Source organism: Mytilus galloprovincialis, chromosome 14 (genome assembly GCF_965363235.1).
Source record: "Mytilus galloprovincialis chromosome 14, xbMytGall1.hap1.1, whole genome shotgun sequence".
In the NCBI taxonomy this organism is placed as follows: Eukaryota; Metazoa; Mollusca; class Bivalvia; order Mytilida; family Mytilidae; genus Mytilus; species Mytilus galloprovincialis.
Genome location: NC_134851.1, coordinates 45,422,999 through 45,445,508, shown reverse-complemented (window position 1 = coordinate 45,445,508; position 22,510 = coordinate 45,422,999). Strand labels below are relative to the sequence as shown.

Sequence of the window (22,510 nt, the reverse complement as noted above, 5' to 3'; positions counted from 1 at the left end):
TTTCATTGAATATATAGCAGTAGAACTATCCTGGTTTCCGGTATTACGTTCCAGGTATTAGCTATTAGCCATACTCTCTCACGAAATGTAAATGTCTTGAAAAAAAGAACCATGCTAACTGAATATTCTGAAAAATGGTAGAAAACATGATCCGTTCGATTATTTTAACATTTTATAGATATAAAATTAATAAAAAACAAAACAAAAAACAAACAAACAAACAAAGGATGATGTTTCATGTCACGACAAAAGTGCTGACTCCTTAAAAGGGGATAACATTTTTTCTTATAAAAGTCTTAGCACAAAAATGATACAAATATATAAAAAAACATAACCTTTTTCTAAAAACCCATAAATATAAAACAAGAATTTATAGCAAACAAATGCATTATGTTTATTATTGAATTTCTGTAATGTCTCATATCACACATTAGCTTAACAAATCAAACTCCTGGAAATATTGAAACGGTTGGTCTATAAATAACAATGAACAGTAGTTTCAGCTAAACTATTCCTATTGGTTAAAACCAAGTCACGAAAACTTCAATATTGTATTTAATATTACTGTCGTCAAATTGAACATGCCTTATATTAAAAAAAAAAAACCAGGATAAAACAAGGCATCTACATTTTTACAGCGCAATGACACAGTTGTAGTCAATACAACTTCGTCTAATCAACAAAACACATGAATTCTTGATAAAATTCCGCGTGAATAATAGGTCCAGGTAATTATTTGAATTGAGGGATACAATGTTGTTAAAATTATTTGAAATTTTCATTTCGTTGTTGATTATAAACGTTAGTGAGGGAGTTCGACTGAACATAGCTGGTAGTTCGTTCACTAAAAACAAATATAGTGACTCTCATGTTATCTTGGCCTTTAACAATACTGGTCCATTGATGTGTGTTAGTGACTGTTTGCTGTACAAGGAATGCAACGCAGTGAATTTTAACCGAAATAAACTAGAATGTGAATTGCTTGCCGTTTCCTATCCGGGTGACAGTATTACTTCTATGGACAGTTCTTATTACACAGAGATAGGTGGTTGGAAAAAGGTAGGTCTTTTTAAATATTCTTGGCTTGCCATTTTTGCAGGATATGAAGACATTACACGAATTATAAAAATATTAAATTCTTCTTGTGGTAGCATTGTCACGTGGACGTGTGAACGTGGAACGTTCGCTAGCACTGAAGGCTAAATTGTAGTCTGTGGTTTTTTTTTTGTGTGTTTTTTGTTTTGATATCTACCATTTTTTTCTCTATTCTTTATTTTTTTTTGTGTCTTTTTTATTCCAACTACTTTTTTCCCCTATTCTATGCACATTTTAACCATTATGCTCTATTCAGTAAACACAATCCACAGCACTCTTATATATAACGTATATACCGGATTTGTTTTCGGATAAGGTTTTTGCTTGTATATGTACCTTGTATTTAATAAATTTTATATTAAATTTCAAATTGTATTAAAGTCTATATGAAATATCTATGACGGTCGTTCCCTAGTGCAGAAAATATTTTGTATATTTATAGGATAAAGATGAATGCACTCCAAACCCATGTGATGTTAGAGAACAATGTATCCTGGCCATGTACAATAATCATATCTGCCTAGAATTTGGTAAGTTACATATTCATTCGATTAGATAATGTCTTGGAAGTTCTTCAAGTACCTTCAATTTCTTTTATAAGAGGATCTGGTTTGGGGATCCTTCATTTTTATAGTCTTTATTTTTATAAAGGTCATTTTTCTCAATTTGTTATACTTTTTGGCCCAATTGACCTTAGGCCTTTACCTATCATTTTCATCTAAGTATGTACAAAAGTATTACCGTAGGGAATTTCCATTTGGGCCTTACGGTACAATGGACGTTACTTTAGACTTTAACCTATGATTTACACCTAGTATTTAAAACAATATTGCCGTAGGGAATGTTTGACAGACTTTAAAAGATTGGGTTTATAGGGGATTGAACAGGTAGACTCTTTAAACCTAAAATTAAACCTGTGTTGGAGACACACCATTAGTTGTTCCACCTGGACCGTTTGGTCTGATGGAGCTTAGACCTTTAATTTTAATTTGCACCTAGTATATAAAACGGTCAAAATTAACTATTGCTGGCTGACCAAACTAAGAGATTTTTTACGTGGGACATACTACCAGAGGTAGAGGTAGGCATAGCCTCTTAAATGGCTCATAGAACTTATACTCATTTATGTAAGAGGCTTTTTTCAAGGCAATATCTACCTCTACCTCTGGTATAAGGACCTACGTTGAGAATATCTTAGTTTGGCTAGCCGGCAATACTTAATTTTGACTTTGTGATATATAACCCTCTTCAGCACACTATACTGACAAACTCGTACGAGTCTAGGGTATAAGTGTTATGTGCCATTTTAGAGGCCATATATACCACTACCTCTTGTATAATTTCCCACGTGAAGAAACTCTTAGTTTGGCCAGCCGGCAATGGTTAATTTTCACTATGTGATATACCAAGATAACCCACTCCCCAACCGTAGGCTGACAAACTCGTAGGTGTCTGGACCAAAAGGCTCAGGAGAGAAAAACTCATGGTTTGTCTTCACTATTCGTCCAAACTTAGGTTTAAAAAGTACAAGATACCTCCCCATCTCCGATCTTTCAAAGTCTGTCAAAAATTCCCTACTGCAATACTTTTTTTACAAACTAGGTCAAAAGGCCCAGGTGGGACAACTCATGGTTTGCCTTCATCAGAGGCCAAACTTAGGTCGAAAGAGTCTTAAAAGCCTACATCTCACTCCACCCCCAATAGTCAACTAACATTAAATTTGAGCCTAGAATAGATATACGTGATAACGAAATTGCGTATTCTAATCCAGAGTATCAGTACGTATGGTTTCTAATTACTATTTCTTGCGAGAAAAAAAAAACCCCACGTGCATGGATCAATATCAGTTATGGAGAGTTGTTTCATTGGCACTCATATCACGTCTTCTTATATCTATTTATTTTTGGCATTTAGTATCTAAATTGAGGCCACGGCAGTAAGAGCTGGACATGTGACTTTGAAGCATGGTAGCCTCGTTACTCCTGACCTTTAGCTGTTTCTCTTGTCCTTTTTTGAGTGACTGCTCTATAATAAACTTTGAATTTTTTGAAATACTAAGTATTTTCTACCCTAGGAATATGTTATCTGAGACGTATTTGGCAAAAACTCACCTGTGTGTCGAAATTTTGGGTTACCAATGCTCAACTTTGTACTTTATCTGGCCTTTGAAATTGGACATTTTTTTTTATTTGAGTGTCACTAATGGGTCTTTTGTAGACGAAACGCGCAAAAACTATTTCAATCCTGGTATCTATATTTATCTTACCTCCTATACAAATCTTGGAATATAATTGGCTAAAAGCAACCGCGTGGAGACCGTGTATATGTCATATGGGGTTAGTTGGCGGGGCTTATTTCAAGACACAGCTAGTAGTTGTGTTACGGTCCTTTATAAAAACAACATGGTGCTTCGCTCTCATCCCATATGGAATTTACTGACCCCATATATATCGTATTAGTTCACTAGCACACTATATAACTACTAATATCTACATATCTTTTTAAATAGATTGGTTCTTTTGAGAGCATGTTCATGTATTCTTAAAACTTGTGAAAACTAGGAATTCTTCAAGACTTAGTTTTCCTGTAGAATGTTTGATTTAAGTGACTTTAGGAAATCCTTTAACTTTGTTATGTTTTATGAAACCAATATAATTGTCAGCATATACGAGGTCCTCTTGAAGCTGGTGTTTTACTTTTCAGAACAAAATACGAAACCTCCTAATAAGTTTTATGCCACAGAGTAACATTTCACATTGAAATTGGACTGTTAATTACTCTATATGAACACATCAACCACGAGTACAGATAGTTTCAATAATGAGTAGATGAATTATTGAAAGCATCCAGGAAACAAAATATGAAGATATGAAAGATGAAATAAATACATCCCAGATTATAAAGCGAACTGTGTGCTTATAGTTATATAGCGATTGTTCTGTGCAATAGACTATTTTCATGTAAACGACTTTTGACTCCGTGGTTTATATTTTTCGACAGGTTATCTACTATGTGGTAGGACATCCTGGTACTCGCGCAAATATGAGCAACATAAAGGAGTAAAATCAAGCGTACAATTTCAGGGACAAAAATTCTGATTCATATTTTCTATACACGACAAAGTCTTCAGATAACATTAAAATTTTCCCCACAAATTGTTTTGATTTTACTTCTTTTGTTTACTCCTGACTGACCGAGTACCAGGATGTCCTACATGTACCACAGAGTAGTTAACCTGTCAAAACATTATATAATTTGGAGTCAAAAGTTGGAAATATGAAAATAGTCTATTAACCTTAGACATGCATCCGGTTTGTAGAAACTGGAAATTGCAATAAGATTACATTTTTGGGACTTTCTTTATTAAACACGAAGAAAAAAATACATTTCAAAGTCATAAATGAAATAGTCAAGCAATTTAAAAATGTAAAACATCATCACTTATTCTATTTACAGTCAATTATGTCAAATTTAAAACATAAAAGAAACAAAAAACAAAAATACACGGATTGTTTTTTAGGTAACGAATCAGCGTTGGGTTCACATGTTGCCCTCCTTTTTTTAAGAAAAACAACTTGTTTGTTTGGAGACAAGTGCCTCTGAAATAATCTCTTAAGTGGTTCTTTTTATTTATTCTTTGGAGAATCTGAAACCTTAAGATATATTCGTTTGAAGAGCCCAATATTTTTATTTTATTTTAGATGCACCTTGCGACGTTAGCCCTTGTCAAAACGATGGTGTATGCAGAAACAAAGTCAACGATTACAGATGTATTTGTCCGAAAGGTTACTCTGGTGATCATTGTGAACGTAAGTAGCTCTATTTGTTATAACAATGGTGTGTGCAGAAACAAAGTTAACGATTACAGATGTATTTGTCCGAAAGGTTACTATGGCGATCATTGTGAATGTAAGCAACGCTAGTTAAAAAAATTTTGAAGCTTTAATTCAGGAGCCTGTAATTCAGTGGTTATCGATTGTTTATGTGTTACATATTTGTTTTTCTTCCATTTTTTTTTATATAAATAAGGCCGTTAGTTTTCTCGTTTGAATTGTTTAACATTGTTATATCGGGGCCTTTTATAGCTGACTATGCGGCATGGGTTTTTGCTCATTGTTGAAGGCCGTACAGTAACCTATAGTTGTCTGTGTCATTTTGGTCTCTTGTGGACAGTTGTCTCATTGGCAATCATACCACATCTTCTTTTTTTTTTTTATATTTAATGAAAATAAAAGATATCTCATTCAACTTCGCTTATTGAATATTATCAGTTGAAATGGGATTATCCAATGACATATCATCACGAAGGGCAAAAAAAAAAACTAACAAAAAGACAAAAGACATTAAGAGAAATTGCAGTTGATGAGGGTCTGAATGGTGTTCGCATTGTCATAGAGCGTTGTCTATTGAATATCAAAGGAACAACAATTGATCTGCATAGGTTGCGATTGACGTAACTAGAGTTTGACTAAATTTATTTTGCCACGGGGACAAGTTTAATTCAGGTCAACATGGAAAAGTTTCTTCATTAGGCAACCAAATTCAGCTTTGTATTTTGGTGTTAAATGTTTGAAAAAAAAGTTCTTGAACAACTTTATCGTTTGAAATTGGATTGACTCATAATAGATCATCATGAAGGACAAAAAAAAAATAACAAAAAGACAAAAGACTTAAGGAGTAATTACAGTTTATGAGGGTCTGGGTAGGGTGAACAGAATAGAGAATATAATGTGGACAAAAATGGAACATTTAGAAACTTATTTCGATATTGCGTATAAACAGATAGCGGAGAATGACATGGTTAGGAAGATGTCCAATCAAGTGAAGCTCATGGATGTACCAAATGACTATAAAAATGACGTTTTATCTACATTAAAGGATTGGTGCATTCTACATAAACCAAGTACCAAAAATGTGTTACACTAGTGCAAACGATTGGTGTTGTTGGAAGAAAGATTTACAGACGAATTAGATTAATTAAAAACACACCGATCAGTAACATTGGTTATCATTTGATGTGAAAAAAAATCACTAATGTTGGACGATCCACGATAAAAAGACTGTTACGAAGTCAAGACAGTTACACTTTAAGAAAGGAACTCCGTCATTCTTTTCGTCGTGCACGTGTAATTGTATCTGGAATTGATGATCATTGGACATGGACCTCGCTGATATGTCAAACATTGCAAGTGAAAACGATCAATTTCGGTACCTATGAGTCGTCGTGGATATCTTTTCAAAGTATCTGTGGATTCAGGTTCTAAAAAATAAATCAGCAGTGACGCTCATATCAAAATATTTATAAAGCCAAACAAGTACAAAGTTGAAGAGCATTGAGGATTCAAGAAATTCTATCCTTTAAAATTTTACAACTTAGTTAATTACGTTCTTAATATATACACATTTTATGGACATTTTTGGGGTAATCACAATTTAAGTGCAGGTCATTTCCCTTAAAAATCAATGCAATTATTTTACCTAACAACTTACCTTTTTCAATTAAGGAATAATAGCACTGTTTTTGAAGAGTTGCCATCGTAAAATCCAAATTTGACGGTGATATCTCTTCGAATACGTACATTATTGGTATTCCTATTCTAATGCAACACTCTTAAAATGTTCAAAATTAAACATTTCAAATATCTCGTAAACGTAGATTGTGATTGCGCAACCATTATTGCCAATGCCAATGACGCCGATTGTCAACCGTTGAATTGGTAGACGTCATCCAATCAAAATTGTCGTTACATGCCAAATTGCATTAGAATAACCCCTGGTATCTTCCTATTGAAATGATTTCACGCGGTTCATAAGTAGACATATCTAAAGATGACTTTTGACGCTCTGGGGGGTTCACGTATTGCCTTTTCTTTTTGCGTTCTAATTATTTCAAAGCAGTTCTGGAATCTTTAAAATTGTGGTTACCGTTTTGTGTAAACAAATACTTCAGATAATTGAGAGTGTGATTAAAGATAAGTGGGTTTTCTCATTCAGAAACTCCATGCACCAATGTGAACTGTAACTTTGGGTCATGTGTAATAGATGGATCTACTTGGCGTTGCCAGTGCCCAACCGGTCATCATGGAACTTACTGTGAACGTAAGTAAAGATGTAATGTTATGCTTATTATGGAACAATATTAAATTTTGGTGACAATCCGCACGATAGAAGGTACCGACTCTACACTTGGCCGTTTCAGAATCTAAAGGACTATGGGTAATTACATTGTTCGTACCCCCAAAATGAAAATAACGTCACGTCATTGGTTGAATTCCATTGTTTAGGACGTTTTTAACCAATCAAGACGTTCTGGTGTACACTTGTTGAAAATATTACCCAGAATGCACTCGATTCTGAAACACTTACTTATCGTAGTACTCATGTTCAGTATCTTACATTTTTGGCATAAGGGAGCAACCATTTAACTTCAAAAATGGGGGGGGGGATGGGGTTATGGTTTTTTTTCTGAGTAAGAAATATTTTATATATCTAGAAATAAAAATAAATCAGCATATGATGCGATTGCCTTAACTTGAGTTTTAGTAAATTCCCTTTGTCATGGGGACCATGTTTAATTCAGGTCAACATGCATAAAATGCTTCACTTTGCAAACAAATTCAGCTTTTTATTTTGACTGTTAATTTTTTGAAAAAAAAAAGGTTTTTGAACAACGTTATCAGTTGGAATTAAATTGACTCATAATAGATCATCATGAAGGACAAAAAAAATAACAAAAAGACAAAAGACAATAAGAGTAATTACAGTTTATGAGGGTCTGGGTAGGGTAAACAGAATAGAGAATAATGGTCAAAAAGGGCAGAATAAAGGGCAGAAAAATTAAAAGATAGAGAAAAATAGGCCAAAAAAACAAAATAAAGAATAGAGAATAATGGGGTGCTGAAATGTAAAGAATACAGAAAAACGGAAAAATAATAAAAAATATAGAAATTGGCTTAAAGAATAAAGGATACAGAAATGAAGGACCCCTTTCGAGACCCTCATTAATAAATATTAATTTTGGTTTTGTGATTAATTTGTAAAAAAAACAAATGAATGACAGTAACTGATCAAGACAGTTATTGTATTTAAGGATCTTACTATAGTGTTAAGTTGATATTCTTTAAGATTAGGTTTATTCAAAGAACCAATAAGTGTATACAAATGGAATCTAAATTTACAGGCTCTATTAACAAACATATAATAGATATACATGATGATAGATAACGTTTATTGAAACGTCAATCAGATGTTGGGGAGTAGACAAACAGTAAGAAGTTGACAAAAGAACATCATGATCCAAACAGGAACGGAGTAGAACGACAGACGTTCGTTTTCATCTATACGAGACTCGTCAGTGGCGCTCGAATCAAAACAAAAGGAAGGCAAAAAATCAAAAAGCATTAATATGAAAATTATTAAGGAGATGTGCTTATGAGACAACTATCCACTAGATTTTAAATGAAGTGAATATAAGCAGTTATAGGCAACTGTACGGTTTTCGATAGCAAATTTTAGTCATAAATTGTAATATTGATAGATAAAAAAGAACAATTAGAAAGGATTTTTATATGCTTGGAATTATTTGACCTAACCGCATTTAAGAAAAAAGGCGGCTAATAAACGAAGAGTCTTTGAAAAAACAACGCCATGTCAAAAACGGAATACACCTAAAATACCGAGCAAGTCCACAGAACATAGAAAACTAAAGTTTGAGCAATGAAAAACTCGGGGTGAACTCATGTGCTTGCGGGTAGGCGAGCTCCACAAATGCTACCCGTTATGTTGCTCATTATAGTTCATCGACTTTTAAAATTCAACTTATTTTTAAGGATGTAAAATTTTAACTCTTTAAATCAACAATCCGTATTATACACTTCCAAATGATTTTGTTTCTATTTTCACAGCTTGCCTTTTTTTATTTCGGTTTGTTGTTACAATTTTCTTTACTAAATAGAAAATTGATTTTAACCATATCAGTTTAACACTTAACTCATTATTAGTATCAAGTGTTTTTGTACTGTTAAAATCCTTAATACATGTATCAATTCTGTTCTATGGTCGGGTTGTTGTCTCTTTGACAAATTCCCCATCCCCATTCTCAATTTTATCATATCATATCATGACACGATTTTGAAACCGAGACATATACTTCCCATGTTATTAATTGTAACTTGGAATGAATTCAATTCTTGTTGTCCAAATACTCCATGCACCAATGTGATCTGTTATTATGGTGGGTTTTGTGTAATTGATGGATCGATTTTTTGGTTTTGCCAGTGCCAGGCCGGATATTATGGAACTAACTGTGAAAGTAAATAGAGCTGTTACCTACGGCAGACGTCATCCAATCAAAATTGTCGCTACATGACAAATTGCATTAGAATAACTCATTGTATCTTCCTACTGAAATAGTTTCACTCGGTTTATAATTCCAAGAACTTCAAAGCTGTTTTGTAATCTTTTAAAATTGTGGTTTTGTGTAAACAGATACTTCAGATAAGTTAGAGTATGATTCAAAATAAGTGGGTTTTCTCCTTCAGATACTCCATGCACCAATGTGAACTGTAACTGTGACAAAAAAAGCAGTTGAAGCGTAAGACAATATTTGTAGTTCCTTGTTTATTTGTAAATCAATATAAATAAACCGTTCGTAGATCTTTGAACAATACGTTAACGAAAATTAAATGAAAATCATCCCGTTATCCTTGGTTGCTATGAGACTCGTTGTTGCTAGGGTGCTCTCCTTTGGGGTCCATGCTATGTGCGTATGAAGATACCGATACATTGTGCGAGGTCGTTCATTTCTTATTTGGCTGTTGATTGTGAAGCATCAGAAAGATAATACCAGCAAATAAAGAATTTAAGACTTGGGAAGGTTGTAAACCAATAATTTCGGGTTGAAAGGTTGTGGTTTGAAGCTAACGGTATAGAAGTCTTTACGATTTTTGCAAGCTACTGGGTTGTTTTGAAACTGTAATTCTCCTTGGGAATGGTCGCAGTCCATTGAACAAGTAGTTTGTAATAGTCTGGTGACTTTGGTGCCTCGGATACTAGGGTGTTTCAGAACTAGTTGTCTCAGAAACTAGGTGCTTCGGAGACTAGGTGTTTCAAAACAAGTTGTCTCATGAACTAGGTGTTCGGAGACTGTGGTTAGCAGCGGTGCGATTTGTGAGACTACAGTATTATATGTAATCATATTATTTTATTGAGGTAAGTTTATTTTATATTTGTCCTTGCAAGAAGCAACACATTGATTGTCAAGTTATGTAATAAAATATTTTTTGAAAAACTTGTTTGATTCATCAAAATATGTTGCGAACATACAGATAAAAAGAATTGTTGTATGACCCTGACAATAACGAAACAAGAAAATTGAGCAGGGAGTTAGATATATTAAGCAGTGAAATAGGGCGCTTAAGAATGCCCCAGACTTTGCTCAGTCAACTCCCATCAATCAAACCAATTCATAATATCATTGAAAATCCAAAAGCACTAAATAAATGGTAAATAGTTCAAACGTTTTTGTGTGAATTTCGTAACATTTTTGCGCATGTGCAAACCCTGAACATGTAAAATATTCATTTCTAGTATATGCGTCATATGTTAGGAAAGTAGTCACCAAACCTGATAATATCTTCTACTTAAAGAAGGTCAAAGAAAAAGTTTTCCAGAAACATAAGTATTTTCGAACTGGAAAAAACAGCCATTTTAGAAAAAGGCCGTGGCCATCTTGAAAAAAATGATATTTTTTTATGGCCAGCAGTTTTTTCTTCAAAAGTATATAATAATGATGCTTCGTGCAAATTTTCATGCTTATATCATCATTTGCACAATTCTCTCGATTTCGATTGCTAATATATATATCTTCCCCTATAATACATTGTAAACAGTATAAAATAAATCCAAAATTTCAAGGAAAATTAAAAAGTGAATGGCAATAAAAACTGACAAAATAAAACGCTATTAATCGACAGAACTAGTGAGAAAACAACTGTCGTATTCTTAATTTGGTACAGGTACTTTTTTTCGAAGAAAATGGTCGGATAAACCTGTTTTTATCGCTAGCTAAACCTCCAACTTGTATGACAGCTGTTTATAATTCCGTTAGATTTAACAAAAAATGGGTAAGCACCTAGAACTGATACTCATACTTAAAATTGAATTTTTTTACAATTACTGTGGATTCATTAATTTTCGTGAGTACCAATGTTCGTGGATTAAGGAAAACTTTGCATACAAGCCAATAGAAAATTTGTTATTCGTTGAACATTAATTTTATGGTTCACCTGTACCCACGAAAGCCTACAAAATTGGTATCCAACGAATAATAATGAATCCACATTAACCAGATTATACCTTTTCATTATACAGAATATCCTAGAGATTGCGAAGATTTCATAGAGAACGAGTCAAAAAGTGGTATATACCAAATATATCCATCAGACACCCGTGGATTTGAAACATACTGTGACATGGAAACCGAAGGCGGGGGTTGGTTGGTAAGGTTGATTTCAAGTGCATTTACCAATGATTTACAAATTTAACAGTAAAAAAAGCCGTTTCACTCATGACAGCGGATATGTTAAAATTGTCGACACTACAATCCTGTCCCATTTTCATTGAATGTGACATACCGAATTAGACTTATTACGAAATTTGTACTAACAAGAGCAACACGACGCGTATGATATAACCATGAGTATGATTTAATGAATGTTACCCGGAAAAGGGTGAACCAGAAGTGGTATTTTGAACATCGAAAGAAGTTGAGTTTTTATCTCAAAAAAGTACCAATCAAACGTGTAGTTTCCGTATATTTTATATAAGCTCTTATCGAAATTGTAGTTGTTCTCTGACAACTGAAAGCTCTTTCCATCTGTGAATTAACTTATTATTTTTTTATATTCATATATTCAGTGTATTTGGTGCGTAATTCCAATTTACTTTCCCATCATATTGTCAATCAGCTAAGTGTATTTAAGTCTTTTGTCTCTTTAAAAAAAAAGAATTAAAAATAAAGAATATCGTTGTTGATTCTAAGATGAACATATAAAACCAAAAAGATAGAACCGAATGCAGAAGATAACATTGTTTCACAAGCGATAGTAATCCACTCGTACGTATTTCACTTGTCAATTTCCCCCCCAAAAAAGTGATAGCTTAACAATTAAACACAATGTTAAAATAATACAAAAAACGATATTTTCAATAAACTCACTGACGATGATTATATTTCAGACAATTTAGTATTGTACGAAACACGTGACTTAAGTACCAATTACTGTGTATTGTGAATTACAGGTTTTCCAGAAAAGGCAGGATGGGAGTGTCGACTTCTTTAGGAACTGGACGGATTACAAAAACGGGTTTGGTGACGTAACAGGAGAATTCTGGTTAGGTAAGAAAGTTTATTATCATGCTTTATATCAAACAATAAGATAGACTGCACTATTACTGTATTAAAATTACATGTCAGTCATATTAGTAAATACTTTTAAGTTTTGCGCATTTTGCTTTAAATAGGAATAATTGTCCTATAGAAAAAAAAAATGAAAAAAAGACTATAATTAAATAATATTCATTCTCATGACATCTTAGTGTACAAAAGGGACGACTTTTATTTCCCTATTGTTAATTTTCCTTTTTGGACGGTGATGTCCCATTGGCATCATATTTATGTGTTTATATATAACTCGTTTACTATGCTCGTGTCTGTTATTACGTTTTGGATTTCAGTGAAGGTTTTCTATGTATTATTGGTAAAATATTAAGTCAGGGATTTCGTTACCACAAATTACTTTAAACCTTTGCTAAATTCTTCCATAAATTTGGTTTCGAAGTTTGATTGTACCTGTTAAAAAAATACTTCAAACGGGATAACATATCCTTATTTTTACGGAAATGTATTTATCGAGCCCGGAAACTTAGATGCAATTAGGGTAAACTTATCGATCTTTTAAGTAAACTTATTCTAAGAATTACCAATTCAACACTGAAACTAGATCTTTGAACATTGTTTGTATTGGTATTAATATGTATTTTGTTATCAGTAAATTTGAATCAAACTAAATATTATTTTTATATATATATATGCACATTCATGGCTCTACAATATGTCGGTACCTGTATCTTGGCATTGCACTCGGTCATGTGTTTCTCTGACTATTAATGACATCTTAACACTAAATTGCATGTTGGATGTGTACTGATTGATATTTTAGTCTTAGATGCATGCATTTTATTTTTATTAGTTGTCATTGGCTTTGAACTAGCTGTCAGTGCTCTCAGATCTGTACATAGTTTATTTGTGTTGTGGTGGAGTAAAAGTACTCTGCCACATCCACTCTGTGTTTTTTGTAGATGTTTTTTTCTGCTTTGTATCGATCTGATTAGTTAAGTCTTTTTCTACTAATTTTTATAGTTTGTTCTTCGATTAAATTTTATGTGACTGTCATACAAGTGAGAGGTTTATATAGCCATAAAACCAGGTTTAATCCAACATTTTCTTATGTTTTCTACAAGTCAGGAATATGACAGTTGTTATCCATTCGTTTGATGTGTTTGAGCATTTGATTTTGCCATTTGATTACGGACTTTCCGTTTTGAATTTTCCTTGGAGTTCGGTATTTTTGTTATGTTTCCTTATTATGTGTTGCTGTTACACCACTGTCCCAGGTTAGGGGAGGGTTGGGCGCCCGTTTACATGTTTAACCCTGTCACATTCCGTATGTGCCTGTCCAAAGTCAGAAGTTTGTTCTTCAGTGATTGTAGGGTGTTTGTGTGTATCATATTTGTTTTGCATTCATTATTTTGTACATAAATTAGGCCGTTAGATTTCTCGTTTGAATCGTTTTACATTTGTAATGTCGGGGCCTTTTATAGCTTACTATGCAGTATAGGTTTTGTTCATTGTTGAAGGGTGTACGGTGACCTACAGTTGTTTATGTGTAATTTGGTCTCTTTTTGAGAGTTTTCTCATTGGCAATCATACCACATCTTTTTATTTTTATATGTTAAACATATTTGATTTTTTTTTTTCATCGTATATTGGTTTTTTTTCAGAGAAATATATTGTTTATATAGAAATGTAAAAAAATGCATTTTTTTCACTTTATCGTTACTTGGATTTTCATAATGTCGTTTATGACTCCTTTTTATAATAAAAAAAAACACTTTTACATTTCTTTATGTATGTGAAAATCAGGTTAGTTTTTATTGTTATTCAGAAATGTCCAGGTTTCTATTTCACATCCATTTACAAAAATATTCAAGTTAACATTCGACATTCTACAGCAGACATTCCAACTAATTTTTTTTTCTTTGTTTGTTGAAAAGTTTGTTATTTCTACATTTTGGAAACCCAGCAACGCTTTGACACTTCTAACGATATAAGACTTGCCATATTTATCATTTTATCTACCTTATAGGTAATTCTAAAATCCATGAAATTACCACAAAAGATGAATATGAACTGTACATACTAATGGAGGATCTCGAAGGAGAACAGAGATATGCGAGGTACAAGACGTTTTATATAGGAGACATACAGTCAAAATTCGCTTTAGAAATCGGAGGCTACAGCGGAAACGCAGGTTTGTTTACTTTTGTGTTGTCTCGTAATGATTAAGGGACTAGTCAGTTACAACCTAATTTGGGTCTTGGAAGAAATTAAGGAGTGCCTTGAAAAAATTTCGACATCGAAAAGGGTATCAATTTTTTCAATACTTCAGAGGGATACTCATAATACAAAACTAGACCAATTCTGCAGGCCTATTTCGAACATGCGTGCAAACGATAACCAATTCACAAGGCCTATTTCGAACATGCGTGCAAGATGATAACCAATTCACTAGGCCTATTTTAAACGTGCGTGCAAAATGATAACCAATTTGACAAATACAATTAATGATAGTCTGATTCAGCTGCACACGTATTTGTAGCAGTAAGTTCAGATGTTACTTTATATCTTGAAGGGCGAAAGGACTTTTTTCGGGACGTCGTAATTTTAGGCCTTTATTTTTTGCGGGAATTAGGGACTGGGCCTTTATTTTCGTAAGAAATCGGGATTAATCCTTATTTGGGCTCGGGAATTAATGCTTTTTTTTCGGTAATTCTGGATGACACTCCCTCCTATTTTGTGTCATTAATGAGCTTCTTAAGCTCAATTCAAAATTTATTGATAAAGCTCCTGACATGTTTGGGTATTTAACCCTTGGCTTTCAAATGTTAGGTTTGATCTTTCTGATAAAGATAACTTCATAAAACCACTGATGAAGCAGGAAGTTATTAACTGTTTATACTAATAACTGTTTCCTTATAAGATTGTATGCAAAAACACATGATCGAACATATATTAGACCAATTTTTGATTAAACTATGATTAAAATATGACAGTTATATGTGATTTGTTTTCATAATGACCCTCAGAGAATAATTCACCTTATTCAATTGTTTACTATATTGTTCAAATTAGAAATGGTTGTTCTCATTTATTGAAACATAACATAGTAATCATCGTATAACGAGGCGCTCCGAAAATAAATATTGCGACGTGAATATTTGTGTAATTGTTTTGACTTAATGTTGCAAGTTGTCATTTGTGTCAAGCAGGCGACAAAAAATGGTCACTGAAAATTACTTTTTCAGAGAGTAACCTCAATTTAAAATTATTACCGTAGTACATGGTTCATTGCATTTACAAACGAATTTATTGATCGACCTATATATTCCTTGTATGATGTCAAATTTAACAAGAAGTAATTGTAACAGGATGCTGTTACGAAGTCTCCCAAACAAAGCTCCCATAACTCGCCATTCATATGGTCCCATGTTCATTTGATTTGATTTGTTTTGTCCCATACAAGCATATATATGGCTTACGAGTAGGGATCTCCACCATTTACAAGTATTCAAACAGGAGGGGTGGTGGTGACCCCCAGGAAATTTACCTACATTTCATTTGATTTGTTTTATTGTCCCCTACAAGAATGTATATGGTTTAAGGGTGGGGATCTGGACCGTTTACAAAATAATAGCACATTCTCAAATTGAACGGGGTGGGGCTACCCCCAGGAACTTCCCTTTAATTTTATTTGATTAACTTATTGTCCCATACAAGAATATATATGGTTTAGGGGTGGGGATGTTGACCGTTTACAAGTTTTCAAACAAGAGGGGGTGGGGTGACCCCCTTGGGACTTCCCTCTTATTTCATTTAATTTGTTTTATTGTCCCCTACAAGAATATATATGGTTTAGGGGTGGGGATGTTGACCGTTTACAAGTTTTCAAACACGAGGGGGTGGGGTAACCCCCTCCGGACTTCCCTTTTATTTCATTTCATTTGTTTTATTGTTCCCTACAATAATATATATGGTTTAGGGGTTGGGATGTGGACCGTTTACAAGTTTTCAAATAAGAGGGGGTGGGGTGACCCCCTTGGGACTTCCCTCTTATTTCATTTCATTTGTTTTATTGTCCCCTACAAGAATATATATGGTTTAGGGGTGGGGATGTTGACCGATTACAAGTTTTGAAACAGGAGGGGGTGGGATGACCCCCTAGGGACTTCCCTTTAATTTCATTTCATTTGTTTTATTGTCCCCTACAAGAATATATATGGTTTAGGGGTGGGGATCTGGACCGTTTACAAGATAAAAGCACATTCTCAAATTGAACGGGGTGGGGATGACCCCCGGGGACCTCCCTTTAATTTCATTTGATTTGTTTTATCGTCCCATTTAAGAATATATATGGTTTAGGGGTGGGGATCTGGACCATTTACAAGATATAAGCATATTCTCAAATTGAAGGGGGTGGGGATGAACTCCCAGGGACTCCCCCTATATTTCATGTGATTTGTTTAATTGTCCTATAATCAATTCTGAAGACTGCATGTATCTATCACTTACAGTTTTCAAGTTATATTCATTTGAAAATTTTAGAAAATAAAATCCCATAGGGTTCTATAGTAAACCCCTCCCTCCCTTCTACCCCCCAAAATACCCCTTAATAGACCCCAATGCACAAACGAAAGATTGATGGCTCACTTGGACATATTAGTCTACCATTTTATGAAATTCTAGGTCAATCTGACAAGCGGTTTTGGAGAAACGCTGCGGACAAGTTTATTTTTAAAGTGGCGGAAGAAGAGGAAGAAGAAGAAGAATAATAAAAATAATAAGAACTGAGCAAAAACAATAAGTCTCCAAATTTTGTTTGGGAGACTTAATTAACCTGTTCATCCTACAGACCACAGCAATTCATTTTTATGAAAAAATCGTAATAATTCTTTCAATTTTGTCAAACAAATCATCTAGAGGTATCTACAGTACTCAATTATCAGGACTGTACAAGAATATAATATTCAAAAGATATATAGGCACTTTTTATTGTTTTCGACATAACTATTACATGTATTAGTAACCATAGACTTAAAGAGCTCTCAATCTGTCTAAATTATCTACCCTGCGGTACAAAAAAAAATGGACTTAGTGCCGTTATTCAATTATCTAACAGAAGGGAAAATATTGGCCCCTTATTTTTATGCTAACTCCAACTTGTGCAATTTTCAACTTTAGGCCTCCCCTTTCATGTAAAAAAATCCATTCTGAGATATTAAAGTTCTCAATTATCAAGCAAGCACACGAATGAATACAGACAGAAAAATATAGGGACTTTTACTTATTGTCGACATAAATTTTAGTTACAGTAGATCTACATAAGAAAATGCCTGTACCAAGTCAGGAATATGACAGTTGTTGTCCATTCGTTTGATATGTTTGTGCTTTTGATTTTGTCATTTGATTAGGGACTTTCCGTTTTGAATTTTCCTCGGAGTTCAGTATTTTTGTGATTTAACTTTTTTATAAATATACATGTATATATAAAGAACATAGGATTTATGTTAAAATTTCCACCCTGAGGTACCAAAAAATGAATGCTGTTATCTAAATAATATAATATTCTAGACATAGGGACAACTGTGGCACTTTTATCAAAGCCGACAACATAGTTTTGAATTTTAAACCCTTCATCTTCATATCAAACAATCCACACTAAAATGAGAACTCAATTTTCAGGACGTTAAATGAATATTATAAAACAGATAAAATACTGGCACTTTTTATTGTTGTCGTCACACGTTTTAGTAACCGTAGACGTTTAGAGCGTTCAATTTTTGCAAAAAGTATCGATTCTGAAGTGAAAAAATAAAAAAAAAGAAAAGTGCTTTTACATAATATATTAGAAAAAGGTAAACAAATTGGCACCTTATATTAAAACCGACAACTAATTTTGCAAATCAAACTTAAAGTCCTTTCCTTGCATGTATAAGATCCAATTGGTGGTATCAAAGTATTAAATTATCTGGCATTACATGAATATTGTAAAAAAAGAGGAAATATTGGCACTTTTTATTGTGTAGACACATGTTTTAGTAATCGTAGTCTTTTATCATGTTTAGAGCTTTGAATTTGTGTAAAAGTATCCATCCTGAGGTACAAAAAGAATATAAGTTATATTACATACATCATCAGGAGTAAGTGGTCCATCCGCCCAACATTACGTCAGTTTCAGAGGGGCCAGGCTTAAAAGTATCATAAATCTAAAAATTGGGTTTGCGAATAATGTAATACTTAAATGAAAATGCCATCTCAAGAAAGACAAGAAACTAAATATTGGATAAATGGAATTCAGGGGCCAAAAAGTGACATTATCATACTCTATTCTTTCTAAAACAATAAGGTTTGTTGCCTCATAAAAGACATAATATACAACCTTTACTTAATATTCTATGAATTTGCACAGAGCATAATTGAAAAAAAAAACACCAACAAAACAGTGTATGTTTGATATAGTTCTAAAATCACTTCAAAGTCTACTGTTCCTTGCAGGGATTTAAAAAGATTGTAGTCGTTTGAAATAATTTTCAAATATGAAACATAAAATCAACAATGTTACCACAATCTACGACTTTAGAATAAGAACAAGCTTATTTTGCCAAATCTACATTTTGAAACTTTAAATGAAGATAATATGGCTAACTGAAATTCCAGCTGTGTTTATTTATTATGCATACAAATATTATATACCTCGTTTCTGACACTACCATTCATGTTCATCAACTGAAAACTTGTTTTCAGCATTGGTAAAACAAGTAAGCTCTGGTTAGTGATCGTGTGATTACCATAAATCATTTTAAATCACATACATTTTATGCAGAAATATTTGATTATTAGTATTAATTTAGCAAAAAACTTACTATGTTTAATTATTTTTAGTGGGCGAGGGATCAAACGGACACAGCTCAAAGATAGGAAAAATTGTATTCCGACCTATACAAATGCTTAGTTAAACATGAATACATTTTTGTAACGTATGTCCAGCGTATAATTGTAATTTTGTACCAATATCTAGACAATTTATTTGTGACATTTTCCGTCTTTTATAGGGAATTCGTTGGACACAACCAATCACAAAAGTCAGCCTTTCTCAACGCTAGATAGAGACAGTTCGAGTAATTGTCCAAAGCTGTTTAAAGGTGGATGGTGGTATGGCAACTGCCATCACTCCAACCTGAATGGACTGTATCTCAATGGTCCCCACAAGTCATATGCAGATGGTATTGAGTGGTACCACTGGAAAGGTCACTATTATTCCCTCAAGAAGACACAAATGATGATTCGACGCCGTCGTTAACATGATAGTATATGTCAGAACTAACGACACTGATTGCCATTAGATGTAGAAACAAATACTGCCTATTGTGACTTGGGGTATAGAACTAAAAGAAGACACGGTTACAAAATGTAAAACATAATAACATAATTGTAAATCTTTCTAAATTTTATCACGCAATAACATGCTGCATTTTCTAGACTTATAATACACTGTGCATTGTACATTTTGAGACAATTTTAAAGACGTCTTTCAATTTACCCAAAGTGATTTCACGTATCTAGCCCTTAATATCTTTGCATATTCTTACTCTCTCCTTGAAGTTACCCTTAGATAATTTGATTGCATAAAAATTTAGGGTACCTGAAAAGAATCATATTGAAATTACGGATGAAAGCATAATTCGACCATAGACAGAATTAAAATGTTAAAATTTTAAAACATCTGTCATTCATATTAAAAAACAGAGAATAATATAACTTGAATTAACATAACTGTAGCAATTCGTTTGTCCAATGCGCTATACTTATTTTAAAGTAGGTCTATATCGTATTACAGTTGTCAATGTTTACAATTCGATAACGCTCGGTATAAAAATAATGACAAAAATGATGCTTACTCATATCAAATTATATGACAGGAAAAATTTATTTGTTTATTTCAAGTCCATAGAATATCGCTAAATCGTCGATCTAGTTCTAAGTGTACCAGCATCTGCTTCTTTTAGTTGAAAAACAGTGACATGTGTCTACCTTGAAATGTCTGGTCTAGTTTTGACTAGCTTGTTTTCAATACTCCTTGTTTGATATTATCTGGATTTTAGAAGTGGTGTGTGTATCCAGCATATCGTGTATCGTTTGTAATTGTGCTAGGTTGATTATCTCCCTTTGTACACACGGTTATATGAGTCATCCTTGTTGTCGCGGATCCTTTGTCTGTTTGGCTCAGACATATATACTTGACAACAAGTATGCATAAGATACCCGTATGTAACAAGGGAGAGAACCAATCTATGTATATTTTGAGTGAATGCCAACTATTTTTTCAATGGTGTATGCTTGCACTATTTACAACGTACATTGTGTTCAACTTTTGAACTTGTAAAGCAGCTAATAGGTGACATATGGTTGTTAATTGCTGTGTCATTTGATCTATTGTGAAGAGTTGTCCCATTGGCAATCATACCATTTCTTTTTTTATATATAATTGTCATGCTCAAAACATGCAAAAAACTTCACCATTTTGTCTATAATATAACGCACACCAAATAAACTGTTAGAATGGTTTATATGGCGAATATTCCTGCTAACTTTTGATATCATAAGAAGTTATGTTCTTCTATGGTTTAGTAAAGCGTTAATCATTATGAATGTCTAGTAAGGGATATGGGGTGGGTTGGGTGGGTGGTTGGGGGGGGGGGGGGGGGTTTGTTGCAACTCATTTTGTTTGTTTGAGACCATTTCCATCTTTCTTTATGTCAGTGTTCGTTATTTCCTATTCTTTATCTTTAAGCCCCTCCACATATCTTTTATACTTTGCACACCCAATTGTTTATAGATTGTTCCTACGGTATGCTGTTACCCTACTTCCATTGAAGACGGTTGGACGTCAGCAAATATGTTCAACCCGCAACAAACAATAGATGACCATCTATGTTGAGGAGCCATTTATTCAGTGGAAGTCGTTTGTGCATCTAATCCCATGTTTTTCTTTTGTTGATTTGAACATAAATAAGGCCGTAGGATTTCTCGTTTGAATTCTGTTTAGGTTAATCTTGTCTTGGCTTTTGATAAGCTTTCTATGCAGTATCGATTTTGCTAATTTGTAAAGGCCGCCGGAGACCTTACGTGGGAAACATCTACGTTATTTGTCTCTAATGAATTGTTTTCTTACTGACAATCATATTAAAATCCTTATTATATATACAGTCCTGGAATAACAAATAATGTTCTAAATTTGGTCTAATTGACGTTTATCACCCGGTTTGAAAATATTCAAGATTAAAGGTTTATACAACGTCATCGCTTAAACTTTACTATTGTATTAATTATTAAACATATAGACAATTTTCGTTCAGTTTTTACCTAAATTTATTTTCAAACGATGCCAATACATCCATTACACAACCAACGAAGTAAAAACACCTTTATTAGTAAACACAAAGACATCTATATATAGAAAAGAGGCAAAGGATAGGTCATGGATATTAATCGCCTAAGTCGAAATAAAATGTAAAATGTAAAAGGGGAATGTGCCAAAGAGAAACAACCCGACCAAAGAGCAGAAAACAGCCCAAGTCAACCAATGGTTCTTCAACATATATAACGAGAAAATCACACATCTGGAGGCGTGCTTTAGCTGACCTATAAACAAAATAATGTGTACTAGTTCAGCGAAAACGGACGTCACATTTACCTCAGAAACATATAAATGAACCACAATTAGAAAATATGCAAGACTAACAAGGGCTAGAGGCTCCTGGCGTCGGACAGGCTCACTGATGCGGCGAGGTTAATCATATTTTGTGATAGCTCAACCCTCCACATATACCTCTCTCCAAGTTTAAAAGAAGTCCGAGTCCGATGCTAGAATAGGTAACAGAGGAAACGAAGTAAAATGACAATGATCAACTTAACGTAACAAAGAACTACTAACAGTTACTGAAATGCCAGCTTCAGACCTTAAGTAAACTGATCAAAAGATCATGTTCTCATAATATGAAAACAAACTAACAATGC

The 22,510-nt window shown here is 33.5% G+C and overlaps 1 protein-coding gene across 1 annotated transcript; it reads left to right on the top strand.

Annotated features, from left to right (window-relative positions):
- The first annotated feature begins 648 nt into the window (after positions 1–648).
- LOC143059447 (fibrinogen C domain-containing protein 1-like) lies at positions 649–21,153 on the top strand. The gene is made up of 8 exons (XM_076232948.1): positions 649–1,059; positions 1,538–1,625; positions 4,797–4,904; positions 7,090–7,194; positions 11,467–11,594; positions 12,397–12,493; positions 14,523–14,687; positions 19,546–21,153. The coding sequence occupies exons 1-8, from the start codon at positions 754–756 to the stop codon at positions 19,791–19,793; spliced, it is 1,245 nt and encodes a 414-aa protein (XP_076089063.1). The 5' UTR covers positions 649–753; the 3' UTR covers positions 19,794–21,153.
- Positions 21,154–22,510: the final 1,357 nt, after the last annotated feature.